The sequence below is a fragment of the Orbicella faveolata genome, unplaced genomic scaffold, assembly GCF_042242905.1.
Source record: "Orbicella faveolata isolate gen_17 unplaced genomic scaffold, um_ofav_v1 contig_34, whole genome shotgun sequence".
NCBI classification, from domain to species: Eukaryota; Metazoa; Cnidaria; class Anthozoa; order Scleractinia; family Merulinidae; genus Orbicella; species Orbicella faveolata.
The window spans coordinates 1,989,931-2,010,478 of record NW_028301563.1 but is presented as its reverse complement, the minus strand read 5'-3'; the positions used below and the strand labels follow the sequence as shown (position 1 = coordinate 2,010,478).

Genomic DNA, 20,548 nt, shown 5'->3' with positions numbered 1-20,548 from the left:
TAAGTTAAGGTGGCTGAACACAGTTTTTGATACCTGTGTTTCATTCACCTTTTTCTCTGAAACACTTGATCCTTTAGTCGCCAAAAAAAAAGCGGCAAGCAGGTTAACACTGTTAACAACACAAACTTTGTTTCTTGTTTTTTTGTTTTTTGTTTTGTTTTTTTATAGTTAGGCTAACGACCTTTGTGCCATGGCAACATGAACAAGTAAAACACAGGTCTTTAAAATCGGTTTTGTTTATTTGCAGAAAATCTAGTCATTAGATTTTCTTTAAAATTTCCATGCAACAAGCTTGCAACGATACTCACAAGTTAACACTATTTTGATAATAATTTAACAGAGATCTTTACTTTTCCCTTGTTAAAGGTTCGCTGGAATTTCTAGAATTCTTTTTGTTAAATTTCATCTTTTTTTCAGTACTCCAGTTACTTGTTTCCTAAAGTACTTTTGGGCCAAATTTCGTGAAATTCTAATGAGTGATTCTCGAGAAATAGGCTTATTTCCTAGAAAGCTATTTCGCATTCAATCGCACTATTTTGACTTAATACGCATGCGATGCATTTAACTGAGTTCTTTTGGTAACAACGAAAAAGCTGAGGATTGCTGGGTTCTTTGCATCGTTACCTTCTCAATGATACCTTTGTAATAAAAGACTAAAACCATCAATACACTGCGTTCAATTATGAAGAAAAATAGCACAGATAGTGCGGGTATTGAGCAAATAAAATGATCGCTGTAGCGACCGTATGTTTGTCTTTTGCAATCTCTGTGCGCTCACAAAATCGCGTTAGGAAGACCGCGCGCGAAAACTGTGTTCGGCCACCTTAAACTCTGGAGACCATCGCAGGAAATTATGGCAATAAATTAAGTTTGTAAACGCACAATGAGGATCGAGATAAATCATATTCGTATTTGCTTTGGTGATAGATTTTACAGTTTGATCTACTGATGTAGAGTTTACCCTTCACTTATGTTAAGTTCTTAGTTAAATAAACACGGTGAACCTGATGCTAATAATCATCACGTTGCCGAGTTTGTCTTCAATGAACAAGACGTGAATTAGAAATGTAATTTGTTCACAATTCTAAATTCTTCACAGATATAAATGTAAGTGACAAACAAACAAAATGCTATTAAACCAAAGTGTCGTCAAAGAACCAGTCACATATAGACTTGAATTAGAAAAGTGATTGTTTTCAACTTTTAATTCTTCACAGGTATAAGTGAAGCTTGCAGCGCGTTTATTACAGCGTGGATTCTCCAGAAAATGCTGCTTAGTTACGTATGCAAAGAAAACATTTGCTGTGCGTGAACGCACGTTGTTCCCCACTTCGTTGACCTCTGGGTGGGTGTATCGACAGATGCACTCACTTCGTGCTGTACGAAAACAGTCAAAAGACACGATTTTAAACGTCTCAGTTGAACTTTGATGCCATCGTTGTATATCAAATGCTGTTTATGGAAATAAACGAGTATAAACACAAGTGTGGGTAATGCAAGTAAGTAAAGTCTTATGGTTGGCTTTCACCCAACTTGAAAAACCACCTACTTGGTGTACCAGTTCGACTTTATTTCGATTTTATACTAGAATGCAATAAAATAATTGTTATGTCATGGCCATAAAGCGCGTCCGTCTTTCATATGTCTGTGTTTTTCTGTTCACTGATTTTTTTTTTTTTTTTTTTTTTTTTTACATTTAGCCATGGTTGTCACGGTCTGTGTGTTCTTTTTGGAGAAATGAAGAAACCTACAAGGTCAGGCAGGCTGCTATAAACTTTTTAAAGTTTTTTTTTTTTTTATTGAAGTTCTATGAGCAAAAAAAAAACTCACTTGGAGATTTGTTGAAACACTGCTCAACATTTCTGAGCGCATTTTTACATGAAGGCTTACTGAATCCCACGCCAATTTTTCCATCTAAAAGCTCGCAAAAAGCAGCTCAAAACCCAAAACAGCTCGGTTGTATCTCACTACGTGCCTGTCCTGTCTTGTCTCTTTTATGTCCGCGTCAGACCGTGAAACCTAAATTACTCAAATGGCATGCAGAAGTGTTGGAACGACAGGAAAAAAAGGATACTAGGTATCAAATCTAAGATATAGAATTTCCCGTTTAATTTATGTTCGCAGTCTTAGAATTCGCGTTTTTACTTACCACTACATGCACTTGTGTTGGCCGGTTTTACGAGCCATTTTGGGGGTCTATTCTTACCCTTAGCTTCTTACAAATTGTTTGCTTTATAACCATGGTGAACCTGGTATTAATAATTGTCACTTTGGCGAGTTTGTCTTCAATGTAAAAGTTACAGTTAGACGTGAATTTATGATGCGGTTTGTTTCAATTCTTCATTCTGCGCGGGTATAACACAGTAAAAGTCGCTCAGTTACGTACGCAAAAATAAAATTCGCACTGCGAGGACGCACGTTGTTCCAATTTGGTGACCTCTTGCGGGTGCTTCGATGCACTCACATCGCACTGTACGTAAACAGTCAAATGGAGCACCTTTAAAGGTCTCACCTGAACTTTAATACCATGCATTGTATATCTAAGAAAATAAACACGCGTGAGTATAATGGCAATAACTTAAGTCGTATCATTGGCTTCCACTCAACTTCAAACACCTCTGTAATCATATTACCAGTTCGACTTTATTCTGTTTTTATTCTAGACCGTGGACTGCAATATAAGATTTGTAACGTCATAATCCATACGTCTTTTACTCGTATGTGTTTCTTCTTCTTTGATCGTGTTTACGTTTAACTGTTGTCTGTGTGTGTTCTTTTGAAGAAATCGAGAAAGCTACAGGCTCAGGCAGGCCCCAGTAACCCTTTTAGTTTCTGTTATTGAGGTTCCATTAGCTGAAAAAATATCTAAAATAAATAAATAAATACCACCTGGAGATTTGTGGAAACATTGCTCAATATTCCCAATGCAACTTTACAGGAACGCTCAGAGAATCACACACAATTGTTCCATTTAGGTTGAACCTTGAATATCACTCAATCAAATGAGTGATACTCATTTAGAGTCTGGGTAAGTATAGATATCTACAAAATTCATTCGACAAATTCCAGGAACAAATAAAATAATACTAACTAATGATGTTAAAAAAATGAAACAAGACATAACTCGTTGCACATATTTCTGTTTGTTATCAAAACTATGAGCAATGCAATGGTCTGAAACAAGCTAACGAAATATTGACGTTCAATACTGGATGCAGCACTGAAATGTTGATATAAAAGTGAGTTCCATCTTCAACAATGTTCATTTCTAGGAAGAGGTAATCACTTCAAATCATTAAGCCGTGATGTTTTCATGCAAGGAAGGTGCGCCTCAGCTGGTTTAATTGGTTATGCTTCTTGATGAGTGTTGGCGTAAAAGGTATCAACATTATTCTCTTTTATTACCTCGTTAACATAGTTTTTTTCGAACAACTTTTTCGAGAAACGTTTGCAATATGTGGAAGGAAACTAAACTTATATCAGCATTTTTGGAGCTTTGCTACGATAGCGTTTATTTCTAACAATGCTGCATTTCAAACTTAAAAGGAAAAAAGTTTTTGGACGTAATTTTTTACTATGATTTTTATCTACTGTTGTTTTCATTATTGAGCGCGCAGTTGACAGTCTTAAACTCACTTTCTATAATATATAGATTTAGGCCAGCCTAAAAGCGGAGCTCCTCAGTTATTTTTCGGAATGTTGTTACTAATGAAAATAATCCAACATGTATGAGGTAAATTGCGAATGATTTAATAGTTTCAGCCGGAACTAGTATTACTTCAGCAGATCGAGGTGTAAGATGGTGTGATTATGAAATATAGAGCCACGATTTTAAGGATTTCTGGGAAGCTACCAAAAATCTTGATCACATAACAGAACTGTCTTCTGTGCTTTTTGGTGGCATTTCTTGTTCTTTCCTACCTTATTCAGAAAGACAAGGCATTGTCATTAATCATTATATTCTTCCTTAGTTAACATGGGGACTCCCACACAAAAGAAGTTTACACATTTTTTTGTTGTGGGGACTGATTGAAATGCAGTGGTTACAATATACTCAGTCCCTGAATCTCTACCAAATGAAATCTCACAAAAATACCAAAACAGTATACATATGTGAAAAGTTGGAAAGTTTTGTTTTCTAACTTGTCCCCAAAGATACATTTAGCCATCTTCACTATTGTATGGAGTCTCCTCCTGCTGGAAGGGTTTGCAATAAGCAAAATCACCCTCGCATGAATGGTAATTACAATATTTTTTTTTTTGCTGATCATGAATACTTGCATAGGCTTCTAATAATAATTTTATTATTCAATTTCAATGTGATTTGTTCTTTTTCTCGACTGGCATTGTGGACTACAAGAGCTGCGATTGGGTTCCATTGATTAATTTTGCTATGATTAAATTATACCAAGAATTATCAGTGAGCTAAGAGGAAGTTATATTATGTACATGTATTTTGTCTGCACTACACAACCAAATGCACTCAAAGGTTATGAGGCATAGGTACATTTGTCAGAAGAGCCCAGCATATCCAAGATATGTTTTGATTGACACATCAATTAAGATAATTTACAGCAAAATGGATAAAAAATACATCAATATCCTACATGTACCAAAGCCAGACATGGGGTTATAAGGCAATCGTTTAAACAACAGATTGAAATAATTTATAAATTAGAGAACACTATTTCTACAACAGAATGGAACAAATTAACCTTATCGGACATTGCGAATGGCAAGGCTGTCTGTAGAATGTCACAAATTTCTCAACCCTTTCTTTCTACAAAAATGCTAATCCTGCAACTTTGCTTAAGACCCAGTTCTCCATTTCGTGTTGGCAAAATATCAATTTATGCCATGTCCAATGCAGATTATCACAAAATTGATTTAAAAGCTCAATAAATATCATTTTAAAGCCAAAAAGCCAATTATTTAAATAAACCATGAGTAAATTATCTCTAAGAAAAACTGATTAAATTAACAGGCACTTAAAAATAATTAGTTAATATGTGTTTCTTAATAATGTAATGCAGTGTATCTGTCACAATGTTGCAGCTATGATATTACTACAAACAGGATGGGTTGCAGAACTGAACCTCCAAGTCAGTTTATTCAATGAACTTGGTGCAGAATTTATAATCCCATCAAGTTGTCTGTAAATACAGAGAAACCAAACAAAGCATTACAATCATAAGTAATGAATTACTAAACTCTTTTATATGTACTGTATGAACAGTGTATGTTCCATTAATATTGGGGATCTCTCAGAAGCTGCATCCATGATAAATTAATTTGTTCCCAGATGCATTTGTTTATAGAACTTTTCACAAATTAATATCTCTGTCATAACAGTGACCTCTGTGTTCTCCAACAATTAGCACACAAGAAAAATACACTCAGTAAGATATTGTTTACAATAAAAATCAATGCCTATAAGCAATCATAAGGACCTTAAATTTATATTACCTCAGAAATATCTCACCAGGCCATGGTTGCTTTGAAAATCTTTGATGTTTTAATACAGGCTCCCCATCTGTAACCTGTTCATATATTGACTGACAGGAACAGGCGTGTAATTCCTTTCTTTGATATACAGTGTACTTCATTGTTAGCTGTTTACTGAGTGTTAGTAGTGAATCAAATGCTAGGGGTTGGTACTCCAACTTTCACTGTGGCAGGCTCTGCCCTGAGATACAAAGCAAACTTACATAACTGTTATGAACTTCGCCACTTGCTTTCGAGAGCAAATGCAATTTGCTTCAAACAAGCAACTGGAACATTGAGGGTTACAACAATGTGCACAGTCCCAATCACAGGGTCATCCAGGCTGTTTGGTTGTACATATAACTGTACAACTGTATATGAGTTCAGCTTCCAGAAGAAAATCAGAGTTTGTCAGGATAAATACTGATGTTCTTGCCTACTCAATGAATGAATGTGCAGTTCCAGAAGATATTCACACCCAACACCCATTCATGGCCAGTCTTTAGAAATTCCAAATTAAAGTATCAGGAATCAAGAGCTCTAATAGAGAAAAAACCTCCATGTGGGGTATGAATCTTTTCTTGAAGAAAACAATGTCTGAGAAATCATTAATTACAAAATAATGTTTAAGAAACATCTTACCTTTCAGAGAATTTTGTAATCTACACTGTCTGGCCAGTTCATATACATGTATTTGACAAGTTGACACTGGGCATGTTTGTAAATTTGTGCACTTCAACATCACATTACTATGTAGTAGCACTGGCCAACTAAAAACAAACAGCATAATTTGGTTAATTAATATACACTGTACATTATTAGGTTGAAATATTGGTGTAGATTGTTGCACATCAACAGATACAGAAACTATTTGCACCTGAATCATAATGAGTGAAAAATCGTGCATGAGACATTTGCATGTACATGTAACAGCCCTCCACCTCAGAACCATCACAGATATGATATGATATTTTTAAACTCTCTGAAATTTCAGATTATTCAAGATTAACATATGCACATACATCATCTGGGGCAACCCTAAAACACTGAATTTGGAAACCGAAATCCGGAATCCAGAATCTGGAATCCAGAATCCGGAACCAAAAACCAGAATCTGGAATCCAGATATTATGAATGATGATAGAAATAATTCACTTCAGCAATGTCTAATAAATAAATATGAGCAAAAATCATTTTGTTGTTATTTATTTTCTTGGCTTTACTTCAGCCACAGACTGTAATTGCTAAAAAATTATTGACTAGTTCTGAACAACCCTTAGCTATATATCTGGCCCCGTTGTTCAAAAGCTGCATAAAGCTATTCATTCGGTACATCACTATCCAGTCAGGGTTACTGATTTTTTGGGTGGATAGAGTTACTCATAGCCTGCGAGCAGGCTCTAGTATCTGTCTCTAGTGTCTGAGCAGGCTAAATAGGTGTCTAGTGTTTTTCTGCATTGGCATGTCACCAAGAGCCTTCATGCAGCTTTGCCAATCACACCCCCAGCCCAAACACGAGAGCCTGCTCATAGGCTCAGTTACCCATCTTTTGTTCAAGCTGGCCCTGGTGAGAGCCCGGTTCTTGTCTAGATCAAATTGCTCTGAGAAGACTGGTGAGCAGCACATTAACAACAAGCTATTATAGGCTATTGCAGTGAGTTTCTGGCAGTCTTTTAGCATCTTTGAACAGCATGTGGTCTGATCTGTCAGCAAGTGAGAAGCAGACGGAAGTAAGTGTGCAACATTTCTACAAATTGTTTTAATATGATGGCCGCCAAGAATATGAAATGCTGATTTGTCACAGTATGTGTGGAAATTGTGTTAATCTGGAATTGGTCTCGTATCTGTTGGAAAAATCAAATTTCATATTTAGACCAGACGGGTTAGCCCTTGGACTTCGAAATGGGGGGGCGTGACCGTCAATGTACAGGGGGCTGCCACTGATGGATATCCTGTTCTCTATGACATTTTCTATCTTGTTCAGTATGTACTAGACATAAAGGATAAATTTATACTTCCGGTAAATTGAAGATCACTTATTAAACAAAATGGCAATTACCAGCAAGCTTATTTTAGACACTCTCGAGGTGCTTGGAATAAAATTAAGATGCACTTTACTGAGATTCTCATAATCATAGCCCTCACTAAAAATAACAGTTGCACAATTTCAACAGACGGGGAATTTTTGTTTCAAAACAGGTTAAGTTTGAGGTCCTTTTTACATGGCAGCTTACTTTTTGCAGTCGAAAAGCTAAGCAAAACAATTTTCGCGTACTTGAAGAACTTATTTTCTTTGATTTGCGGATTCCGGTTTCCAGTTTCTGGATTCCGGTTTTTGGTTCCAGATTCCGGATTCCGGTTTCTGGGTTTTAGGTTTGCCCCATATTTAACATATTGTTTGCTTCACATTCAGTTTACACATGGCTGTTATCCAGCATAGGCAGACTTATAAGTTTTCCTTCAAAAATATATTGCAACAACTATTGCATCTTTCGTTACCTATTCTTGTGATGAAATGACACAAAATTCAAGAACAAGAAGTCATAAGCATAAAACTAACTTACATGGTAGTGCTTACAGTTCCTCTTACCGTCTGCATATGCTGTCCATAAACTGATGCTGCCTGGACAATGTACTCATTATTTTTCTGATCACACCTTTTAAAACGTCACTGTTATATAATTTGTCCTGAAAAAGCAATACATGAAATGTTATGCCTTTGGCACTCACCAAATGCCTTTACAAGATGTATAATGTACACCATATCAACATTCACAATTCTCTTTACTTTCATTGTAACTCTTTTGTGTCATTTTCCCTCACTTGAAGACAGGACTTCCACATTAGGTTATAATTGCCTCTGGAATCTCTATGAATTCACAGGGAGTGATAACAATTAAATCATGACTAATTTTAGCAAAGGAGGCATTCAAATGTCAGATTTTAATGCTAAGTTTATACAGTAACTTTACATTACTCTTCGTACATATATATAACCTCTCAATTATTGCACCTATAGACAGAAGGTGTGCTGGGGGAAGAAATGTTCTAAACTCTGAACTTTTCCCCCTTACCTGTAATAGGATGACTATTATGAACTACAGTTTGTAACCAACACCAACATCAGGTTATGTATACACATGTATATTTTGTTGTCGTCTGTAATCATAAAAAAATAAAAATTTAAAATCCCCCATAAAGTTCACACTCAATAACACTGCTACATGTAGCGCTGTTACTGGAAATCAATTTAAGTGAAACTGTTGAAACAGCTCTGCCAAACTTTTTCCTAGCAGTTAAGGCAGGATAACAGAATATACATGTAGCACACAGCAAAGGCTAGAGATACACACATGTTAGTTATCAGTTAGGATTTGGTGAGCTTCTGTGCTGTAGGTATGGTGGAAAATAATAGATTATCAGAAATGAAGGTTCCTGAGACATTTTGACAGCACTGAGAGGAATTAATATATAAATTCACAAAAGAAGGAGAAGTTCTTGCCCTGTCCAGTTCTCTGTAATAAAAATATCATTTACATGAGTCATTTATAATATGTGGTTTGTGTTTAAAGCCGATATAATGCACACTCTGATTCACCAATTCCAGTGCATTATTTACATTTACATGGTATACCTCGGTAAAACCATAAAACATTGCGTGGGACTAAAATAAAAAATATAAAAAATAAAAAGAAATGCCTAATTCATAACAATTTAAAATACTCAACACTAAAACGAATGTAATTCTTTACTTGAAAATTATTCTCCCGTAATGCCCATGGGCCAATTACAGGCAGGCTAAAAAGTCCTAACACAAAGTAAAAGGAAATTAAGAAAACTATTACTTTTTTCCGGAAAATTGTAGCGACTGAAGACAATGAGGGAACACTCTGAGAGTGCATTCTATCAACCTGATGAGATAAAATTTAAGGAGAATAGAGAATTCACGAAGTTATATCACAAACAAATTGGTACAGGACAGGAGAAAGGAAACTGTACAGCCAGGAAGAAACTGAAACTTTCTTCGACCAGCAAAAAAGTATGCATGCACAACAAAGAAAACAGTCAGTGACATTCATTTAATAAGTTAGTAAATAAACAATTAGTGTGAAGAAGAGAGTAAAGAGAGAGAGAGAGAGTGGAGATAGGAGAGCACTCTCTCCAACTAAATTGTGTATATATATATGTAAAAGTTCTTCTTATTACTGAGAAATGGTCAGGGCAAGAACTTCTATTACACTGTTCAATTTACCGAGTCAATTGGTACTATCTCACTTTTTTGGAACATTTCCATATTAAGTGTAAATACCGCATTGGGGAATAACCTCTTATTAACAAAATACGGTCCATGTACCCCCAACCAAAAGCAATGGCACAAATAACATGAAATAGCCAATCAAAATCAAAGCAGAGCTTTATTTGCAGACAGGATTGCCATGCATAATCGTCTACTCGACATTTTGGACTATATAAGCATTTCACCAAACCGAACTAATTGGACAGACAACAAAATAAAACGAGGAAATCTACATTATAAACACAAGATGCATATCACTACATCTGAGCTCGAGTATCAACAGCAAATCCCTTTTCAATGAACGGTGACCGAATAAAAGAGAGGGTAAAGAAAATTCGTTTAAGCTTGCGGTGTTAAAGTTGAAAAATTATTCACGCTTAAATTTGAATATTACTGAGAGTCTGTATTTTTGCCGACGGCTTAATTTAGCTATGCAGTCATTTCATTGGCAGTAGCTTTACCAGTCTTCAACCAATTTAACCTCGGAATTCACAAAAGCATTTCGCCAAACCGAATAAATTGAACTAACAAAACGAGGAAATCTCCATACTTTGTAATCACAATATGCAAATATTCACATAGGAACAAAAGTAAATTTAGCAAATCCTGTTCGCTTCGGCTTAAAATGGTTTGTAGACCTTTCTTGGTTCAGTTTTCAAGAACAGAAGAACAAATTTTAGCAGTCTACGAAGCGGCAGTGCTAACTAAATCAGAGAAAACTTCAAAACTCGCCCGGCCGTGTTTACAAGTACGATTTTGGTTAAGCTTATTTTTAGATGTGAGGTTATAAGCTTAAATTGACGACGAAAATCGATAGAAAACATAATTTGTTTACAACTTACAGCAACCTCCAAAGCGACCCACGTGTTATTGTTTAGAGACGAGCGAAATTAAAACGATGCAATTTTTAAAATCTCTTACAGCATGGCTTCAAATAAGGAAGACTTTTAATGGATTCCAATTGAAAATAAGCTTATATCGCCGAGGAAACTTGTTAATTTTCATACCAAACGCAACAACAAAAGTCACTTACCGCAAGTTGGCAATTCAGTTCGGCCAGTGTAAATCTTCCAGGCAGAAACTTGCAGCAAAAGTTATGAAGACTAAACTGAAGTTATACTTTCGATAGATCAACGAATCAACCACTTCTTTCCGCTACGTTTAGTGTTTTGCAATTTCTCTAAAACACTCGGGTACGTTTGATTTCCCTAATGTTCATCACCTGACCAAATCAGGTGACTTTTGAATTTTCTTGCACGGCTGCACAGCATCACGTTCGCGCGAATTTTGAACTTGGCCATGGGGAGTTCGGCAGTCTTCTGAATCAATTTGTCGGGTACTTTCGACTCCTTTCTATAGCCCTCGTTAGCTTTGGTTCACGGCATTGTTCGGTATTATTTCACCTCCTTTCTCTAGCCCTTGACTAGCTATAATTCACGGCATTGTTCAGTACTGTTTCGCCTCCTTCCCCAGCGCTGGCCCGCTCAGTCTTTTTCGCGATATTCTTCGCTACTTCTTTGCCTGTTAATTCTTGCTTTCTGTGTTTTGCTTCAGCGCAACCCTGTCTTAAAAATATTAAATCAACCTCCGCTATCGTTTTTCTTTAAAAATCCCGCCAAGAAAAATGGCATTCACCCGCTACCAACTGAGGGTGCATGTCTCTGTCAACCTATTAGCTGGAGTATGGCCGCCATCTTGCGCGACTCCGTCGTCGTCGTCGTCGTCGTCGTCGTCGTCGTCGCCGTCGTGCGTACGCGCCCACGAGCAATACCGCTAGCCATGATAACCATGAGAAAATCAATTCATGGGTTTCCTTTTCTCCCCTATATGGGTATGGGGCTCCGCCGGAGCTCCGCTATTAAGACGAGCAGATGCATATGATCGATAATGTCCTTTATTTTTTTATTACTTTGTCTCTCCTTCTGATTTATTTAACTTTAGATGCTAATAACCCTCCGACGTACAAGCTAACTCATACATCCACCGTAGTACAATCGGGGGTGGATAAACCCCCACCCCCCTCAGGATTTTTATTCTGTTAAGGCAGAGGAAAATAAATTTACATTGATTAGATAGCCCTGAGCCTGCTCTACAACATGTTACCATTTTTGTTGGTTATAACGTCATATGACGTAAAATGACGTTAATTGACCCACCATTTTGGATCCGCCATTTTGGACTTCACTAGTTTTACAAAAAAGTCAAGAAATAATGGAGATTAGTGCAAATCAAGCCAAAATTCTTCTGAAATGTACAAACTCATGAATTTCTACAATTTGATGAAGAAAACTGGGAAAAATACAGAATTGTCTCCAAAAAAGTTAACTTTTGACCTGACCCACATGAAATTTGTTGGTTGCCATGGCAACGTCAAAAATGATGGACATACCATTGACATATTAAAACTTCCACAGAGAATGAAGGACCAGTCACGGAAAGTTTCAGCCACATAGAATAAATTGTTTTTTAAAAATGGAGGGAGCTACCTAACTTGTACGCCCGAGGGTTAAATCAAACATATGGCTGCCGCGCCTAAAATTTGAATTGACCAATCAGGATTCAGCAGGCGGGAAAAACTATACAGTCCCGAATTCGTTGTAAGTTAACAAGAAAAGCATTGAAGTCGGACAACTTTTCACACTGGAAATGGCATCAAATATGCACGAAAAGGAATTTTTAATTCCAAAAAACCATATCAGATTGCAAAAAGTGAAAATTATGAAACATTTTGAGCCTCCAAGCTTTTAATTTGGCCCCAACGTCAGGCAACTCGCTCGTAGTTCGTCGATTGTCGCCTGGTAGGATAATAAGTCTGTTATTCTGAACCTCGAATTTTCAAGTTAACTATTAGAAGAGGCCAGAGCACCATTTGCATTGTCTTTATTTGTGTTAGCTGCGGAGAAAATGACTATCATCGTGTCGTTTCGGCAGGACAACTAAGTTTTGACTGCTGCACGTAGTGCGGGCGCAGCTGCCGTATGTAAGGTTGTGTCGAGCTACAACAGTTTGACAAAGTATAAGTAAAATATTCTTCAGGGGAAGTGGGTTCACAGCCACCTTAAATTTTCGAAAATATGAAATTTAGTGGAGGGTCACGTACGTTCTCGCCTACGCCGAAAAATGATGACAGGTGGCCGGGAGTGATATGTAGGGGCAGCTGTGTTCCAGGTTAGGAGACAACCATCGATTTACCTGTTAATAGCGTCCAAGCAACAAATGTTATCATGCAACAGTTAGTGAGGGACAGAGATAGAACCGAGAAGATTTAGCGTCAGCAACTTATCGTTTGCAATTAATGCCGTAAACTCAATTTGCTATAGTACTATATAGCAACCAGTTGAAATTATGATGTATTCTTTTCCAATATAACGTCACAAGTTAATAGCATGCTTTCAAGAGGGGGCATTGTTGACATTTAAAAATTGAAATTCAATTTTATCAGCTGATATATTCGAGATCTTGTCACTTTCCTTCACTGCCTAGATTAAAAATGTAACTTCCTATTCGTTTTTCCAAGTTTGTTTGCTGTAAAAGAAAGAGTCTAAGGTCGTAGACGCGCCAAATAATTAGGTTACATGCCAAGCAAGAGAATTTGAAAAGTAACTTTATTTTTTACATTGCTAACAAATACATTATGCATGTTCTTCTATCACTACCCGTTGGCTGGCAGCATGTAATTGGTTATAAATAAAAATTACAGGTATCCATTAACCAAATAATCTGCAATACTTATCAAACCATAGGCCAATGAGGCTGCTGTGCACTGCCACGAAATTCGATACAAACGTTCTTGAAACTTATCTTTCTTAATTTTCAATCGTCCGGTAAAATTGGTTTGCATCGGCGACAGAGAATGGAAGTCCGAATTTATAAACTAAGCAACTATCTGCTTGTATTGGTGATACTTGTCTCTTCTTCAAATGGTTCTAAGGGTAAACTTTTCCTCTTTTTGTAACTTTAAGACATCACTTTGGTGACCGTCCGTTTTTCCCTTTGAGATTTCATAACTGCACGTTTATTTGTTTATTTATCTATTTATTTTTATCTTTACAATTGAAGTCATTGATGTTAGTGGTAAAACTCTCAGCCGAGGCACAGATAGAGGAATGGTTTACGCCAAATTTAAGGCTCACAAGTTCTCCTACCTCAACATCACCAACATTGGTTCAGATTATGTTCTCAAAGGCAGCGAGTGTGGGCTTGCTTGTGTTAACATACCGTCATGTTTCTCCTTTAACCTGGCTGCATTCCGCGATATCATGGTCGGGAAAATCTTATGTGAACTCCTCCCATCCGACATTTACAACAATTCAAAAAAATTCGTCGCAAGCCAGTTTCATCATCATTATAGTATCGAGGTAAGTCAAAAATAAACTTTAAAAAATTGAACATATTTCTCTATGTTTCTTTTTGTCATCTTTTACAGTCCTGTGTTTAAGTGGAACATATTGCTGAAACAACTTAGCCCAATCAGTAGACAAAAAAAAAAAAAAAGGAAAAAAAAAAAGCTCTTAAAAGAAATCGGTGCTTCTTTATTTTGAATTTATTGCAATTAAACCGTCATTTTCAAAAACATTCAGCAGTTTCCTGAGATATGAAGCATTAAATTAATCTTAATTTTTAAATTAATTTCATTTTTTCAAGTTCAGTGACGTTTCTACTCTAATTACTTTCAAAGCGTCACGGAGGCTCAATGCTTAATTAACTAGCCATAGGTTATAATGGGACAGGTCGTAACTTTGTTGATATCCTAATATAAATGTCACGTCATTTCTCGAAAGCTGCTGTCTTTCATTTCTGAAAGGTTATACGTATGAACATTCCCGGGTTTGAATCTACCACAACAGTTTAGTCTTTCTGAACGATTTATAGTTCATTTTTGGCGGATTTCCTTTTAATCAAACGAGCTGATAATTTTAGGTTCAAAACTAACCCTCTTTGATTGTGGCACCTAAAAACACTAATACCAATATTAAACAGAGGAAATTTCTTACCGAAGTGGGATTGTCTGTTTCATCGGCGGTGTTCGCCGGAAATTATCCACGTAAAATTTTAAACTTGATCAAACAAGACTCTGAAAACTGATTGATTGATTGCTACTGACCACCCATGCAAATACTAAATATCAGGGAAAGTAATAAGCATTTAAAACAGAGCCGACAGAGCAACTTGGTATAACTGCTCGGCACGAGGATATCATTTTCTTTTCTTTTTCAGTCTCCATGCATCAGTTTGCCTTGTCAAAACAATGGAAAGTGTGCTGCACATTACGAGAAGAACAGTTATGTGTGCGTGTGTGCCGAGGGATACACAGGGAAACATTGTGAAAGAGGTAACGTTCTAGCTTTTTGTAACGAAAAACAGTGACAGGACTGAGTAGAGTCCAATTCGGTTTGCGGTCATACATGTGACCCAAACTGAACCGGAAAAATGTTCCAGAAAAAACAAATAGACAAAGCGGAGCTACTTTACCATTTATACTCACAATTAAACCAGTCATGAGGCCATCAAACTTGTGTGTGTAAGTCGGAAGCTCAATGAGGATCTTAAGATGCAAAAATCTAAAAGCCCCCATTGTTAAATTCAATTGAAACCTACCGATGTGACTCAGGATATTTAGAAGATACTCGTGAGCACCAGCACGAGAGCGTGGGTGGACACAAATGAAAGTCGTTCTTGTCAAATTAAACAAAATGCTCGGATACCACAGCGTCTCTTACAAAAGTTTTACGTAACTGTACTTGCGAAATACAAAACGTACCAGTAAAATTGTATGCTGTTTTAAGAAGGTGTTATTCATACGCAAGCTCAAACCAGAACTGAAAGTGCGAACAGATCCAGTTCGTGTTATAATGTTTGTTTAGCCACCTGTTCAGTCATTATGTTAAATATGGCAACAGTACATGGAGAATACAACATGGGACTGTAAATAAGACGTTACAAAACCACCGAGAAAGGTGGCAATAGTTACTGCTAGTAAGTCCAGAAAAACATTTGTGTGAGTAACCAGTTGTCAAGGAAACACCAGGATCCCTAAATAATCGGACATGTTTCAGAATTTTTAAATTGTTATAAATTATTACTTTTTTGTTTTTCTTAATATTTTCATTTGGAATTAGACATCGATGAGTGCGCTAGTAACCCGTGCCTGAACGGTGGAACCTACACCGACCAAGTGAATGGCTTCACGTGCAACTGTGTATCGGGATTCGGAGGAACACGGTGTCAAATAGGTTAGTGTCTTTATTCATGAAATTCGTGAGAGAGTTTGCGTGTAGCATTCCTAAGGAGAATCGCGAGACTTGTAGCACAGTTTGTAACATAATAGCTTAAACTAACAACTCTGGTTCAAGAGCCGTTTTGCTACAGAAACACCACAAGTACTTCTGTGGAGTAAAATTTATTTAACTCTGGACACACTTATAAAGTCAACCTCGCTTGTATCTTGTGTTTTGCAATCGGGGGGAAGGATTTAAAGCTATGACACTAAAAATTGAAGGCGATGAAATGTTGGGTCCAAAAATGCTTCCTTCGACGAAATCCTATGCTAGAATACCCAATGACGTTGTTCGTATTTGCTTTTATGTTTTTTTTTTTTCTTTGCTTTTTATTTATTTCGAATTAGACATCGATGAATGCGCTAGTAACCTCTGTTTCAACAATGGAACTTGCACCGACCGAGTGAATGGCTTCACGTGCAGCTGTGTACCGGGATTCAGTGGAACACACACACACACACACACACACACACACACACACACACACACACACACACACACACACACACATCAATTTTATTTTACCTCAGATTTACAAGAGTAGCTGCATAGCTAATTCCTCCGAGAAAATAATAAATAAAGGAATTCATGTAATAATGAGGCACAGTTCACTCCTGAGAGATACCATCAGCACTCGAAAGATGAAATTCGTAAACCCGTGTGGTAATGTAATATCTTCTATGTATTGGACCAGAAAGACAAAAGTTAATGTTACACTTAGCATGTCCGCACGCTCCGCTCGCCCTAGTTCCTATATACGTCCTATGACCCAATTGGGAATTTGTTTACAGGCGAAGTGAACCCTATAAACAGGTGTAATATTGGAATTTGCTACTATTGATATGATTTTCAATATTCCTTTTTTTATTCACATAGCCGGTTTCAGAGCTATCTTTACAAATCTTGGTGCCAGTGGAAGATATGGCCCAACATCGATAGGAAGTCACTACACAGGTCAGGATCATGAAAGTCATGTTACACTGTCCAGCGGTGTACAACACTGGACTGTGCCGTACAGTGCTGACTACCGAATAGAAGCAGTAGGAGCAGCAGGGGGGTATGGTACAAAGAGTAACAATGGTCAGTATAGAGGACGAGGAGCAAGAATGATTGGAACGTTTAGCCTAGCAAGAGGTGAAATAGTACGCATCCTTGTTGGTCAAGAAGGAGGAATCAATCGTGCCGATTACGCGGCTGGAGGCGGTGGCGGAACATTTGTAGTGAGAGGAAGCAGCACGCCTTTGATAGTAGCTGGAGGAGGAGGAGGCATGGAGAGAATCACTACAAGACAAGCTGGGTGTGATGCAAGCACAAACACAACAGGGAATCCTGGGTACAAATCATGGTTAGGAGGGAGTAATGGATATGGTGCACAGATTGCTGATAATGGTAATTCAGGTAAGGGTGTATTGTACTGAACACCTTCATTTCACCGGCACCAGACTTATTTCAGCTGGGCTAATACAAATGATAATTCATGTACATATTATTTGATTTGATCACTTAAGGTTACAGTATACCTTCGGGTCGGCAATTTTCTGCAAATTTGGATTTTTGGGTCAAAGTAGTGGTCGACGAATAATCTCTAATTTCTAAAAAAAAAAAAATAAAAAAAAAATAAAAAAGGCTAAATACCGGCGGAGAAATGGTGGTTTTACGTTTTCGCTGGAAGTAAAAGTTTACCTCTTGATTGACAGCCCTATGGCGCGTATATTATGCAATCAACCGAGACGATTTTCGCGGGCACTAGCTGTATGGATGTCACGAATTGACTACTCAGTTGATCAGCATTGTTGTTGTGACTACCAAACATTTTTGGTATTAGGTGTAACTCTATAAGTAAACATAGACCACGTTAAAAACATGGACCAGTTCGAAAAAGCGAAAACAGCGAAGAACGAATGAAAATACATCATTGATTGAAGAAGCGAAAGTTCGCCACGCGGATGAAGCTATAGCTATCGTATAAGGCGGGCAAAAAATTTGTGGTAAGAGAAAAGAAAGGTTCTGTGAAAATTTTGGAACTTGACAGCAATAACAGGGATGTTGACAGAAACTCTTCTGATGAGTCCGATATCGACGAATCGTCGGACTCATTGAGGCCATTTGAAATATTATCCGTGCACAGTTGACCGGCACACACAGTTGCTCCGCCGCGCCTTCTTTTGTTTGTTTTCTTCGCCCAGCCACTCTAGCGTTCGTATCCTTGTTAGTCTTTCCCATTTTGCCAGACGAGCTTCAAGAAAAACCGAGCTACTGAAAAATTCTCTCTCCACCTTCGGCGCCTTGAGCGCATTGCGAAACACAAGGGTTTTTTGGCGATTCGCGCATAAATTTCACCAGGAGGTTGACGGTAGTAAACTTTCCCTGCACTGATTGGCTCAGTTATCTGAGAACCCAGTTGAAGGGGTTTGTCGGCGGAGTTTGTTTGCGAAACAGAAGATTTTCCTTAGCGCTGTTTTCTCGAATAACTTTTTCGCTTCAAGCAGACACTTTAAAGAGTTATTACTCAAAGGGAATTTATTCAATTGCCCTCAAATTTGGACAGTAGCTAGTTTAACATATAAACTACAAAAATTTGTCTGCGAATTGTTAATTTCGAAATACTTTTTCTTCGAGCGCGATTTTTGTACGATCACTTCACATTTTTTTGATCCTATTTCGAAAATGTTCTGTAACTTTTTACTGCAATTGAAGATGCTAAACGCAGACACGTTTTTTAAGCGCTTTGGACCCTGAAACCGAGGAAAAAATGAAATTGGCGAAAAACAAAATTCGCTTTGACTTGTAGCTTTCGAAAGGTGATTCGGGCGCTAGCATTTAGTGGTCGTGAAAGATTCGACAATTCATTTTATCAGTCAACGAAATTCTTGGTATAGTTTGATAGCCAGCTCAAAAAGCTTTAATTTGATGTAGGGGTTTAGGTATCTACAGCTTAAACTGCACGCACTACATCGCTTGCACGCGAGACACCCCTGAAGGTATACGGTAACCTTAACTTAATATACCTCAAATCTTTCGATAGCTTTCACTCTACTGTTAAATGAGACCAGCGTGCAATTTTTAAGGTGTAATCATGCGTTATTTATTGTAATGGCTAGCCAGGCTAGCCAGGCTAGCCATTTTAAAATTCTCACACTTTTTTCAAGTTGAATGGCATATTATGCAGTTGGGAATCCTTATGTGATATAAGGCCAGATTGCCACCATCATTTTGATGCTAGCGGGGCTTCAAACACGAAACTTGACGAGTTAGCTGAAAGGTGACGAGTCTCGAATGAGTCCCTTGGCAGGGACGAAACATACGTATGTAAGGCTAGCCATTGAAAAATTCTCACACGTTCTTTTTTGTACCGTATTTTGAATTAAACTGAAATTGAAGCAGCCTACACCGTAAGTAAAATTTATATTAAAAAAAAAAAAAAAAAAAAAAAAAAACTTCTGGGAGTATTTATTGTGCAGGCACCAACACATGCAAATGTATTTTTTGTTTGGTTGTTTTTTGGTTTTTTTGTTGTTGTTGTTATTATTATTATTATTATCATTGTTATTTTTTTTTTGTCGTTTGTTGTTGTTGTTTTTGGTTCGGTTTTGCTTGTTTGTTTGTTGTTGTTCTGGGCTAGTCAGCTCAAAGAGAAACAGAAGCCCTCAGAGAAGACATGTGGTTACCGGACAGTGTATAACCACAATGGTGCAAATGGAGTTGCAGAGTTTCAGGTTTATTGCAAAGTGTTGTTTTTAAATTTGAGTGCTTGACACATATGTTTTCTGCATTACTATGCGCAATATTACGGGGACGGGAGATACGGCAGTGGACTCGGGAAACCTTCGCGACTCCCTTCATCTTGCCACAGACAAAAAAATGCTTAAGATGTGTATTTTTAGTATAGGACGGCGACTTCAATAACTCGAGCTAAAAGCTTTTTGAAAACTAAAAAATCCTTTGGAGATGGTAGAAATCTTATCCTATTAAGCTTAAGGGCCCATTAACCGATTCATGCGCGCGCTCGTGCGCGTTGTTAAGGAGGTGAAATTTCACTTCCGGTCACTTACGTCAGCCTGAGCACGGAAAATAAAAACAACTCAAAAACTTGCAAATTCGCATACATTTTAGATGTTTTTCTTTGTGTTTCGCAAAATGCAAAGTAAAAAAAGTACAAGCAAAGACAAAATAAGAGACAGACAGAAAAATAAGAGCAATAGAAAGAGAAAAACTAACTCCGTGTGGCTTTGTTTGATCTTACCGAAGTGCGCTGGTAGTGTAAATTGCGCACGCGCTAATAGGGTAACTTCCAATAGATATCGGGCGCACTTCCGGTTTCTTTAAATGCTAAAGGAAACACGGTTTTTCATTAAATCCAGCCATTTTCGACGAATTTCGATTAAAGCCAATGTTGGCAACATAGCTATGCATTCCTTTTTCGAAATCATGCTTTTTTCAAAAAATTACGAATTTTTCAATATTTGAAATGCTCTCAAAATCTGGCCTT

At 37.4% G+C, this 20,548-nt stretch overlaps 1 protein-coding gene and 1 long non-coding RNA gene across 11 annotated transcripts in view; one reads left to right on the top strand and one right to left on the bottom strand.

Moving 5' to 3' along the window:
• The first annotated feature begins 3,182 nt into the window (after window positions 1–3,182).
• Window positions 3,183–20,548, top strand: part of LOC149104274 (uncharacterized) — a 31,106-nt gene continuing 13,740 nt past the window's right edge. Inside the window, exons 1-5 of one of the 2 annotated variants that reach the window (XM_089271997.1) lie at window positions 3,183–3,379; window positions 13,841–14,139; window positions 14,999–15,113; window positions 15,901–16,014; window positions 16,936–17,457. In XM_089271997.1, coding sequence (XP_089128123.1) covers window positions 3,361–3,379; window positions 13,841–14,139; window positions 14,999–15,113; window positions 15,901–16,014; window positions 16,936–17,457 — 1,069 coding nt within the window. In that variant the 5' untranslated portion in view covers window positions 3,183–3,360. Of the gene's footprint in view, window positions 3,380–13,589; window positions 13,714–13,840; window positions 14,140–14,998; window positions 15,114–15,900; window positions 16,015–16,935; window positions 17,458–20,548 lie in introns of those variants that run through there. The other variant, XM_089271996.1, reaches the window with a different exon arrangement.
• Window positions 3,730–11,641, bottom strand: LOC149104275 (uncharacterized). 9 transcript variants are annotated; one of them, XR_016201645.1, is made up of 4 exons: window positions 10,815–11,641; window positions 8,559–8,643; window positions 8,075–8,353; window positions 5,346–6,254 (listed from the first exon to the last, which is right to left on the bottom strand). It is a non-coding gene; the product is annotated as an uncharacterized LOC149104275 (long non-coding RNA). The 9 variants fall into 9 exon arrangements; XR_016201644.1 differs by having other exon boundaries at window positions 8,075–8,172; XR_016201647.1 differs by lacking the exon at window positions 10,815–11,641 and adding an exon at window positions 9,330–9,664 and having other exon boundaries at window positions 8,075–8,172.